This window comes from Carlito syrichta, unplaced genomic scaffold (assembly GCF_000164805.1).
Source record: "Carlito syrichta isolate Samal-C Ts95f unplaced genomic scaffold, Tarsius_syrichta-2.0.1 Scaffold313410, whole genome shotgun sequence".
NCBI lineage: Eukaryota > Metazoa > Chordata > Mammalia > Primates > Tarsiidae > Carlito > Carlito syrichta.
Window position 1 is genome coordinate 258,115 of NW_007257506.1, and position 12,549 is coordinate 270,663.

Below are 12,549 nucleotides of genomic sequence, written 5' to 3' on the forward strand. Positions count from 1 at the left end.
GGGGGGTGCTGGAAGCGCCATGGGCCTTGCAAAGGCACCCGGGGCGGGTCCCCGAGGGCCCTGATTGCTGCATTAGGAGCCTCGCCTGCCTTTTCAAGAAAACGGGAAGTCACTCCCCTGAAGGACGTCAAGCAGGTGAGCCTTGATCAGGGCTGCAATTTAGGAAGACGGCCTGCAGCAGGAACGAGGCTGGGGGCGACCGAGGCGGCCGGGGCTGGCCACTTGGCGAGCGTCACAGTGACACGCGAGAAACGGCTGTCGGAGCCAGGGAAGCGCACTCAGGGCGGGACTGGCAAGTCGCTCAGAATGGAACTCAGGCGGCGAAGACCTTTAGGAGCGAGAGGCTGGACCCGCGGGTCTGCAGCACCCACACGAGCTCCACTGGCCACGGTCCCCTGCACCCATGTGCACACCGCAGGGCACGGCAGGACTCCAGGGGACAGAGGTCGTCGGGATGGCAGGCAGTCACGGCCACAGGCAGGAGGCTCTGCTTGCGGCTCAGCTAGACCACGGCACCCAGCACTGGCTGCGGAGGCAGGAAGGCCGGCACCACGAACATACATGCCCAACAGGACGCTGGGGGGCCATGCCGGAGCACATGTGTCCCACATGTGTCACACACGTGTCCAAACAGAGAGCCATCCACACAGAAAAACAGGCTGTTCAGCCGAGAGGAACTCGTAAGAGAACACTGGTATGTCAGAAACCCAAGGCAGAAGTGAAGTCTGGAGTTTGAAGTGGGAATCATTTAATTTGTGGAACAGCAGGAAGAAATCGAACGGTAGGAAGACCCAGCGGATTTCGAAATGACAGAGGTTTTAGGATTCTGCCTGTTCCCTTGGCTCTTTTAAGGTCACAGGTCACACGCAGAAAGCAAAGCCTGGAAGAATCCGTCCTAGGCCTTCAGGGACAGCGTCTGACCACACAGATCAGGGTATGACTTTCACTTGGCTTATCTGCGTTTTTTTAAATGCCCATAGTAAACATACAGAGCACACACTCATCAGAAAAAGGCACTGAAAGCTTTTACCAGGCTTTTGTCTACTTTTCGCCAGTGCCCAGTGTTATTTCCAGCACTGACCCTGGAAGTAAAGTTCATGCCACCTTTACACCTTTCAACATGCTGGACACAGCCCCACGACGGCAGGTGCAGACAGTGGACACGTTCGCAAGGATGCGGGTCTAGCTCGCGTTCAACAGGTACAGTGGACGGGGGCCAGCTCCGAGTTCCTTGCGGTCCCAGACCCCCCACGCCTTGCTGGAGAAAGCCCCATGGAGACCCCCACGGCCAGACGAGCTCCTTGAGGAGGAAGCAGACACAGGCAGCGAACGCTCACGCCACACGGACACCGAGGGGCACGGAGCGCAGATGCGAATGGACCCTCGCGTGGTGTGGAGAACAGGTGGCTGGGGTCTGCCGGCAGCCAGAGGAGCCTCACAGGAGGCCCCGTGAGCAGGCTGGGCAGGAAGGGCATGCCTGCCAGGCCAGCGGGACGCAGCGGGTGGCACGCCGGCATGGACGTGTGTTCAAGACAAGTTCAGGGACTGCAGGCCACTCGCTGGAGAGCGGAAGCGGGGAGGGCAGGAGGGAAAGGGTGGGAGAGCTCCAAGTGCCGCCACGCGGGAGGCCGGGCTCTGAGCGGGCACCACCAGCCCTGCCCAAAGAGGAAGGCAGCGTGGGCGTGGCAGGACGGGAGAGGAGTGGGGAGCGGGTGAGGGACAAGGCTGAGGGACAGCCGGGGGCCGGCCAGGGACATGAACGAGCGACCTGGAGAAGGGCTGGGTCTGTGGGACGGGGACACTCGAGCAGGGGACCGTCAAGCTGATTTCCAAGCGACACAGGCTTTTGTTTGGTTTTGCGGCACTTGTGTCTACCCTCCTGACTATTTTGCTTTGGATGCACTGGGCAAACAGGCAATGGCTGACAATTCTACATGAGCCACCCACGGAAAAACAGGCCAGTCTGAAAAGCCACATGCAAAGCTGAGGAGTCTGGGTGTCGACCTGTGGACTGTCCACGTGGAGACGTCCTCGTGACCCTCAGGAGGGGCCTGGCTGGCCCCAGAAACCCGACAGCCGTCGGGACGTAAGCATCATCGAGCCAGGCGACAGCAACAGACTGAAGGTGAGAATGCGCAGGGAACGGCGGGGTCTGCCCCACGCGCGCCTCCTCCAGGCCCCTCACCCACAGCATCCCCCCTCTCGCTGCAACTGACAGACCCGCCACCCCTGCAGAACGCCTGCGAAGCCGGGAGGGGTTGGTTATAAGGAGAGTCCCCAGGTGACCCACAGAAGCAACGCGCTGCGAGTCGGACACAGAGGGCCCAGCGTGGAGGGGCTGAGGGAGGCAGGCAGGGACCAGAGTGGAGGCCAAGGACAGGGAGGCCTGGGGGAGCAGACTTGAGGGGGGAGGGGAAGGGCTGGGCGAGAGGAAGAGGCTGCAGTCAGGGCCCAGCAGGGGCTGCCGGTCTCTGCCTCTGGGGCAGGTGGGAAGGCCGACACGGGGACGGGGACGGGGACGCAGAAGATGTGCGGCCGGGAGGAAGGCACCGGCCGACGGCTGCTGGGGCGGCAGGGACAGGCGCGTAAGAGGAGGACGAGGTGGGACCTCACGGCCACCCAGGAACCGCGGTGCCTCACAGGCGCCCGTCCTCAGGAAGCGCTGCGGCGAGCTGCACGGCCTTCCAGCGCGTGGCGAGCCAAGCCCACCTCGCCAGACAGAAGGGCTGACGTCTTCCTTCATTAGAAAGCACGGGACTTGAGTTTTAAAATGACCTCTCGATGACAGACTGGCTAGTGCACCATGCCAGACTCTGTTTTATCCCCAAGAGTGAAAGTCAAGCCAAATGAACCAGAATTTGTTATTCATTCAAGAATACGGAAGGGGAGTCTTCTGAGGCAAGTAACATACTCAGTGTCAAGTGATATTAGGAATACAGATTGCAGTACGTATAGAATACAGTGTCAAGGGCAATGAGATGGTGAAACACAGTCGTCAGTGCCAGGGGAGCTGGCACGGCGCGGTCACGGCTTTAAGGGTTCGAAGTGACAAGTGCCGTCGCTGCAGGTGAAATACATGTACAGGGTGGGGATGCTCAACATACAGGTTGCAAAGAGCCTGAACGTGCACACGCGCGTGCACACACACAGGCATTGAGTGACCCCACAAGAGCCCCAACCTAAGGCCTCCACCAAAACAAAGGCACTGAGGTCAACACAAGGATCCACCAAACCCATCCCTTGGCAACGTGCCAGCTGGGAGGGAACACATCGCCATGCGATTGAACTTACAAAGATTGGAGAAAAGTTACTTCTGCCAGTTGAAGAAGCGGCCTACCCCTGCATAAGAAAAACAGAAGTGCGAATCCAGTGGCCATGAGGCCACACGCGCGTCCCCGTGCACCTCCGGCAGTGACGGCGAGTGGAGCGTGGGTGCACACTGCTTCTCGTGAGTGGCTCGTCTAACGCGAGGGTGCCGCCAGCAGGGATGTGCCCCGGGCCACCGTGGGCAGTGGCGCTGGGAAGGGGCCAGGGACGCGAAGACGACTCTGCGGCTGGCGTCCCAAAGCCACCCCGAGGAGAGGGCCCCGCCCTGCAAGCTGGCCCCGACGTGGGGGACACGCACCTGCGGTCGGGCTGGTGCTGCAGGTGGCCGGCCTCCTCGGCGCCGTCCTGCAGCATGGGCTGCAGCTCCTCCTGGGGCGAGGGCGTCAGGGTGGCGGTGGACTGGTGACTGTAGGACACGGCCGCCGGGGAGGACGCGGCCCCCCGCACGGGGGGCGTGGGGCCGCGCTCATCCTCCTCCCCCTCCAGCTCATCCTGCTGCAGGTACATCCTCGCGGGCGGCAGGGGGCATGGCACATCCTGGTCGTAGCTGCGAGGAATCACAGGACAGGCAGAATTACTCCCGGGGGTCACGCCAGCTCCCAGCGTGGCAAGAGAAACGTCAGCGTCGGGTCGCTCTCCTAAGCTGTCCTGGGTCACACTCAGGGGTGTGGTCAAAACCAAAGTTCCCGGTCACAAAGGTGTGCACATGACCCCACCGGTCTCTTTCTCTCAGAGACTGCAACTTGTGTTAGCACGCGACAGGGTCCCAGGGCCATGCAGCCAGACACCCCTTGACAGGATTTAACTCGCCACATCCCGAGTGAACTTGGGAGAGTCTCTCCAAGTCAACATGTTCCCCAACAGACGGCATGACGATGACCCGAAGACGAGGTCCTTAACTCGGAAGACAATCACTCTTGAGAACCCTCTGGAGAGGGTCACTGGAGGCCGTCCTCAGTCTGGCACGGCCTCCGTCCCTCTGAAACTGCACCCCATCACCTTCTCCGGTGGAACAAAACGGAGGCAGCGGCTTGTGCTGCCGATGGTGTGGGGTGGCAAGCACGGTCCCCTCCCAGGGAGACTCCCCGATCCCCAAGAGCACGGGGCCTGGAGGGACCGGGGACGTCCGCGCTTCCGCGCCTCCCTCCCACCCTGGGCTCGTGTGCTGACTCACAGGCGTGACGCGACTCGACGCGACGCTCGGCCCACTCTCGGCCACCTGTCGGGAACGCAGCACTGGAGCAGCCCCCGACCTCCCTGGATCCACCCCCCCGAGCCCGCTCTCCCTCCGCGCCTCCCGCCCCATCTCCTTGACCCACACACAGCAGAGCCAGCTGCCCACACGCCCCAGCCAGAAACCCTGCACCCGTCTGGGGCAGCTTCCTCTCCCTCCGACTCCCTGGTTCTTTTTCCAGCCTGTCCATGAAGCCCTCCAGAGTCCCTCCCGTTTGTGTCTGCTGTCTGGCCGCAATCCTCTCTTATCGCTCTCCCAGCCTGGCTTCCAAAATGACTTGCGAGCATCACTTGCAGGCTGTGCGTTTGCTCCTCAAAAGAAGAGGCGGCTCTAACTGCTCAGAGAATAAACTGGACACTCGAGACTCTGACGACCTGGCGTCAGGGTCTTCCCCGGCCCCTCGCACCCTCCAGCGTGCCCCTGGCTGGTCTCTGGGTTCTACATCTTGGTGTGGTCCACGTCACCATCTTCTGCCCCGAGAGCTAGTGTGTCCAGGTGAGGAACAAACGCCAGCAGATCAGGAGCCTTCCTCTGCTCAGTGAGGACCCGCTATTCTCTGCATTTTCTGTAGCTTTTATTGTTGTTTTTAACCTTTATCTACTTATCTTAGTCCTTTTTTGTGAACTAAAACAGCAACTGCTTGTGTTAAAATAGCCTGGAAGATGGGTTTTTAACAACACAGTCGGACTTCCATGCGTGCAGATTCCAAATCTGCAAATTCACTGACTCGGTAAAATGTATGTGTGAGCCCCAAATCCATGTCTGTGGCACTTTTGTGGTCATTCCCAGACATGTGCAAAGATGCCAGAAGTCTGAGCCACCTGAGTCTGCCTCCCCAGCTGAGGCAAGACCAGGAGACTGCTTTCTTGGGTCAGCCCCTGTCTGTAAACGTATGTCCTTGTCAGTCCGTTGAGAGCCACGCCTGTCCAATTTTTAACTTTTTCTTAGTGACCTCCTGGTCTAAAATGGGCCCCAGAGAAGGGCTGGAGTGCTGACTCCTGTCCCTTCACCCTGGAAGACTGGGGTGGGACTCAGGAGGAGATGCGTCTGTGAGACGCTCACTTGGGGCGACCCTCAGCACCCTGGCAGTGAGGTCCATGGGATGGCCCACACCAGACACAAGGAAGGCACCTCTGGTCTGAACCACACACACACATAGGTGGGGCTCTGCACGGGGCAAAGATGCTATGACCAGAAGCTCAAAGGAACGGTAGCCCCATGTTTCACAGAGGGCGATGAGCCACGATTTGTTAGTTTAGTGTTAGCAGTCATTTTATAGAACAAAAACAATGCAGGTGATGAGAAGCCCTGGGGATTCTTTCTGTATAAAAATATTACTTAAAAACGCACTTCACAAAGAGGGATTGAAAAATGGAAGCCCAGAGACCTCGTTCCTGGCGACTGGGAGCTGTAAGATGCTGGGTTTTCATGGAAAATGAAATATCAGCATCTCTGTTTCTATAGCAGTCACCAGAAAGCCCGCGTTTCAGGTGGATTCGTGCTTGTGGTGAATTCTTTATCCAGTGAGTGCCCGGCCTTGGGTTGTGCTCACGAAGGGCTGTGCCCTTTGGCATGGCGCCACCACGCCTAGTTCTACAGATGCGGAGGCAAGAAAGAGGCACACTCTCTCTCCAAATGCTGCCACGTGCAATGCTCACCTTGCTGCATCCTTGAGAGGAAGTCCCCACTAACACTCTTCAGATAATGTGACAATGTCTAAAAACAAACGGCCTTTAGGATACTGCAGTGGTGGCGCACGTCCATACAACTACTTGATGAAAATGTCGAGACGTGCCACAGAAGCCCTAAGAGTCAAACACTACAGAATCACACATCTATGGGGTGAAATACACACATGAATGACATATGCAGGAGCTCATGGATATATTCATACTTTCATATGCATGTGGACATACGTATGGACACACACACACGTGTGTGTGTGTATGAGCACACACGATTCTTAGCTCCATAAGAAGCCGCCACAGCACATTCCGGTTTCCGCAGCACCAGCAGGTTTTCCACTCCTGCTGGCCGACACAGTCTATCCGGGGTCACCTGTGTGAACCCTGGCGTCCGGCCCCTCAGGGTGGCCTGGCCTGATCTCGAGCGACATGGGTTAAGGAGCGCGGTCCACGCAGACGCCGGCCCAGAGTCCTCACCTCTCGTCCCCGGGGATGCCGTACTCCCCGCCAGTGTGCGGGGGAGGGTGTGCCGGGGGTGGCGGCAGCAGGTCGGCCCAGCTCATGCCCCCCTGCTTAGGCACCTTGGGTGTGCGGGCACCTTTCTTGTGGCCTTGGCTCCCTGCGAAGGAAAGAAAACACAAGCCTTTCACTTCTGGCCTCCACCGTGTTTTCTGTCATTAACACTTCCAAGTGGACAATTTTCTGTAAATATCTCATGGTTCACACTTATGCAGAGATAAACCCACTTCTCTTCATTAATTTTAAACAGAACTTTGCACACAAGAAGAAGCGAAAGACTGCCACGTTTAACTGCAAAATGAAGAGCAAAAAGCAATAAGACCGTGAATGAGCCTGACAAGTCATATCGTTAATAGTGATCTCCCCACAGCAATTAGCTGCATTAGGGATTATCACTGCCAACAAATGAGCTGTACACGTATTTCCTGGAGTGCCTTTCTATGATTTAATTGCTGGAACCTAAAATACAATATGATACAGATACGATCTATTAGAGTTCCACTGTTGCATTAAATCACTGGCTCTATATAATTTGTACTTGTCCATTGAAATGTTTTAGGCACAATGAAATTACTGGTTTTCTTCAGAAAGGTGCAGATGAAAAGAACTGCCGGAATAGCTAATAGAACTGGTGACAAAAGAAGCAGAAAAAGGACTTTTAAAAGGGGCAGAGTGTTTTCAGTCACTGTTTCTACAAAATCGGGGCTGACAGTAAAACGATGTTGCTTAAAATTCTGAAAAGCTTGGAACAGCCTGGAGAGTCAAGCACTCTGGGGTCATGATGCTGGACCTGGTATACTCTCTAAACACATGCAGTTGCACAACATTAGAGTATTTCTTTAAAAAAAATAAACTGTGGGACAAAGGCTACTTGGGGATAAAACAGCCCCCTCTGATGTTACACTCTAGATTCAAATGTGACTCACAGACAAGTCTATGCTCTTTCTCAGAAGATCTTCAACATCAGTGCGCTATCCGGCCTTATTTTCAACAACACCGCGCTTGAAACCCTTCCAGGGCACATGGCACGTGACGCAGGCCTCAGCACACCAGCCTTGCTTTTGTGACGTCTCTTGGCAGTTCTCCGTCCCACGGCCGTGAGTGTTAAGCCCACCGCTCTGTTTGGTGTCACTGCCCCAAATGGGCCGGGCCAGCTGTCATCCGTGACCTGCGACTGGCAGACCTGGGCCTGTGCTGCCCTCCTGTGGCTCAGCTGTGCGGGACGGGGATGCCCAGGCGTCATGGACACGACCCTCGCCAGCGGCCTCTCCTGACTCCCTAACAAACGTCCTGTGTGACACCCCCCGCATCCCGAGAGGCCCGGCAGCACAAGTCCCTCCCACTCCACCTGTAGGCTTTTCTCCCGGTAACTACATCAGACCTGGCATCTATCTTTTTACTGTATCCTCACAGAACACCAAAAGCTCCAGGGAGCAGGACACCAGGACCCAGTGCCTGGGCTGGGGGACAGAGGAGGCCGACTGAATATCACAGCCTTGGGTCATGGGGCTTTCCCACCAAGGTAGGATTTTCTCTATAAGTAATGAAGAATTCAAAAATGAAACAGCATCAGATGATCAAATATTAAAATATTTTATGTGGTTTTCCCAAAAGCCCATCCCTGAAATGTTCTTCCTCACTCAGAGTTGACTTGTTTAAAAAAGCAAAGAACGCCTCGAGTAAGATTCTAGTTGCTAAAACCAGCAACGCAGAATTGAATTGGGGTAGATCTGGACAGGTGAAGGGACTTTACGAAGCTCCTTAATTCAAGTTGGGGCACGGGCTGGGACACGCCAGACCCACACGTGGGTTAGGGAAGGCTGGGATGTGCATGCCATGTTCGACAGAGAAGGGTGGAGGCCCTTGGCTGAAGACCTCTAAGAACAACTGTCATCCAGCTGCCGGGAGGGCCGTGTCCACCCGCTCCTGGAGAGGCGCGCCAGAGTCAACAACCATCGCTTTGTTCTCATTGTGCTGTGACTTGCCACATGTGAGTTCTAATAATGAACCGCCTTTAATTAGGAAAACAGAACTTAAGTACCAGCAAGCGCCCATCTGCTGCCCTACCAGGAAAACAGCTGGCACACAGCTGCGGCAGCAGGAAGGCCACAGGGAAGGGGCCTCTGTGGGCTTTGGAGGCACGTGGAGGCTGAGGCAGGGAGGCTGCTTTGCGCGGCTCCAGAGCTAGGGCGGAGGCACCATGGACGGATCATGAATGCGCACGGGTTGCCTTGGTGCCTGGCTTGCCTGCTGCTGTCCCTGAGGCCTTGGGTTCTGCTCAAGCATGTGCCAGTGTCACGTGCTTTCCCAGCGGAGTTTCAAATGGCAACATACGTAGCAGATGAACTCCATGGGCAACAAGCTTAACTCTATTTTGGCCAAGGCTGGGGAGACAGAAGTTTCAACTTCCTTGAAGATGAGTGCATGCTTCTGGCTTCTCTAGGTTCACCACGGAGGAGGAGGATAGGGCGCTTGGTCCTCCATACTGGACGACATAACCTGGTTCAGAGGGTGGGAAGTCCCTCAGGCTGCAGAGATGCGACACGGGCATGGGATGCAAGCTACAGAAAGGCTCAGTCATGGCGTCTGGTACACCAGCCCAGCCCATCGCACGCAGTCCGTGCTCTTGGAGGGCACCACCCCACACTCACCCGATGTACTGCTGCCTCGGTCTGAGCTGTTGTAAGACCCGCCAGTGTTCTGGTCATAGGACTGGTTGTAGGGGATGGTCGGAGGAATCGGGTCATTTGCTCGGTAATCTAGATGTTGCAGACGGAAAGAAAAATGAAATGTTTATCTTCCCTTTGTGAAAGATGACACAACTCTCATTGTCTATATTTTGGAGTAACTGAATAAATTAATTGAAACATGTATCAACCTTGTTTTCTCCTTATTTTTGTATTCAGTTGTCAGGATTTACAAATGCTTGCACTACAAATGAATACATAGGCTTCCCCCGCTAGGTGAGTGTTTTAGGAAGCCATCAGCATCTGTGTACCAGCATTGTTGTGGGAAGCTCTGTTCGGCTTCAGGTAATTTTTTTTTTTTTTTTTTGCAGATTCTGTCAACATGTGTGTCCATTTCATGATGGGTGATTTACAAGTGCATCTGTCCACAATGCACTGAGTGTTCCGAAGCTTTTGACCAAAAACAGCATGACCCGTAGCCACACCCTCCCTCTTCACCTGCTCTCACCCCAAGCGACTGTTTTTTGGTTTGTTTCCTGGAGGAAAAAAGTCCTCAAAGGAAAACATTTTGCCGAGAGGTGAAACCAAAAATGGCAGAAGCATTAGAAGGCATCAAAGTGGACACGTCCAAAAACTGCTTCAAGCAGTGCAAAAAGCATCTCGACGGGTGTATTACATCAGATGGAGAGGTCTTTGAAGATGACTGAAGTTTAAATATCTAGGAATAAGCAATTTTTTATAAACAAATTCCCAATTTTTGTGTGTGTGTCCCCCTCATATATACATGCACACATATAAAACTTCAATACAGTAACCAAATAATTTTAACAATAAGAAATCACAAAAATACCATGTCTGCAAATCATGAAAAATAAAGTACACTAAAAATAGGAAATAAACTTGCCAGCAAGTTTGTTACGTCTAATAAAACATATTTTCATGGTAAGAAAACAAGATATCTTAATCTGCCTCAGAAATGCTTCTGTTTACTTGGGCAAAGGCGAAAACCCAAATAACAAGCTTGCCACTGGAATGCAGTCAGTGATAATCTGTCACCTCGCTCCATTCTGGGCTCTTTATTACAGTCTGACATACCAAATCTGCTCACAAGCAGTATAGACAATAAATCAGAGGTCTGAAATATCTGTACGGAGGCTGTCAGAGCACTCTGAAGTCCACGGTGAAACACACACCATGGAGGAATAATGTGACAGGGGTGTGAATAACCACCGCAGACTCTATGATTACAGAAACTGTCCTAGTCATCTTAGTCCGTCTTTGCCATAAACTTTGCAGGAGTCTTAATAAATATTTATCAAGTTGGGCTATTACACCAATCAACTAGCTTCTCAAACTTAGGAAGAGGCTGGATCATTTTATTATCAAGTTAAACCGCATAACATTAACTTAATTAAGTGCAATTTATATTTTTGTACTCTCCAACGGTAATGAGCTTTATTTTTGAAGAACATGCCCCAACTCAAGCCTAAAGAAAACGAATGCCTCTAATTACCTACCCCAAAATGTACTCTTTACTGGACGCCTGTGCAACATTGCCCCATCTATTCAAATTAGAGCAATCCCTTTTTCTCCTAGCAGCGTAACTTTGCAAATCATGTTATTAAGGCAACAGCCTGAAGGACTGCTAAGAAACCACAGGCCCATCTTTTTCCGACTCACAACACACTGCAACAGAGAAACACTCCCTCAGGCCACGGGACACCACTGCACAGCTTCAAGTTAATACTAAACTCAACTTATTTCAGGTTTAAAATGGACAGACTTCAACTGGGTCAAGCAAAGGAATTTAGGTTCTGAAATGACACATTGTCGCAGTCTTAAAAATCACGCCAGGTAGGAGAAACGCAAGGAACTGAGCCACCCCTCCAGTTCAGGTTTAATTTAATTATTTTTCTTCAGGTTGATAGAAAAACGCCATTCATTTCCATGGCCACGTAGAAGCAATTATCGTCCCTCCTCAAGTGGGCAGGCCGGGAGGCCCTCGGCTGGAAACGGGCAGGATGGTGGCTGTGACCAGCCTCACAGACACGAGGCTGTCTGTCCCAAACCCTTGCCTGCCGTGAAATTTAAATGCCTCTCAAGTCCATTGGAAATACGTGCCTATTACCATAAAATGAGTTCTCCAAAGCTGCTGTGGTGCTAACGAGCTCTCGGACGCGAGACATTTCAAAACCAACATGAAGGAAGTCTCTGCCACACAGACAAGATGCTCCCGGTTGGCCGCAGCCGTGTCGGGACCACAGTGGAGGGAGGACACAGAGGGCCCAGCGGCTCACCTTTGTTGAGCTTGTTCTGCTCCATGATGCTGTACTGGGCCGGCGCCGCCTCTGGCTTCTGCGGGCCCGGGGGCTTCCAGGGCTTGTCGCCCTCCGCGCCGTTGCTGGCGGTGCCCAGGCTGGACTGGATGAGCTGGGTGGTGGCGTAGGGCGTGGGCTGCCCCGCCGGACCCACGAGGCGCCCGTCCTTCAGGTTGGGGCTGTTGAAGGTCTTCATCTCGTTGATCTTGTTGCTGAGGTCCACGTCGCCGTAGACGGTGGGCTCAGGGAGCATCAGGTTGGTCTGCTTGTTGTCCAGCTGGTTGCTGTAGTTGGCTATGCAGTCAGCTGTGCCGGGGGGGGGGGGGGGGGGGGGTAACCTCTGGTGCTGGGACATCCTACCTTGAGGGAAGGGATTCCTGCACTGCTACGCCACTGAGGATGCTAAGGTACCAAAAAATGGAGCATGACCTGGGGCCAAGGACAATTCCTGGAGGGGACTCAGCTGAGAGCCACCAACAGCCACTCTTCCCAGTACCTGTAGGACCGAGTGCCTCAGTCCTGAGGTGATTTTGACCCGGTCACAGAGCACCAAAAGCCTCTGTAAGTCCCTTTGGGCACAATTAATCCTCTGTTCATAGCCCCAACTACAGCTCCAGGTCTTCATCCTGGACTGCACAATGCTGCAGACATGGCAACAGTTCCAAATCCCAGCAGATGCCACCTGGTAGTGTGGAGGAGAGAACGGAAGAACAGTGGGACCCAGCACACCGCAAGTCTGATCTGCCAGGGCAGCTGCTGGGTGGTCTGGAGCAGCTGGA

The 12,549-nt window shown here is 54.1% G+C and overlaps 1 protein-coding gene across 1 annotated transcript in view; it reads right to left on the reverse strand.

Annotated features, from left to right (window-relative positions):
- Nucleotides 1–12,549, reverse strand: part of ROBO1 (roundabout guidance receptor 1) — a 145,242-nt gene that overhangs the window by 22,461 nt on the left and 110,232 nt on the right. The window contains exons 26-29 of the mRNA XM_021718761.1: nucleotides 11,750–12,076; nucleotides 9,417–9,524; nucleotides 6,724–6,865; nucleotides 3,626–3,874 (exon numbers count right to left, since the gene is read on the reverse strand). Coding sequence (XP_021574436.1) covers nucleotides 3,626–3,874; nucleotides 6,724–6,865; nucleotides 9,417–9,524; nucleotides 11,750–12,076 — 826 coding nt within the window. The remainder of the gene's footprint in view (nucleotides 1–3,625; nucleotides 3,875–6,723; nucleotides 6,866–9,416; nucleotides 9,525–11,749; nucleotides 12,077–12,549) is intronic.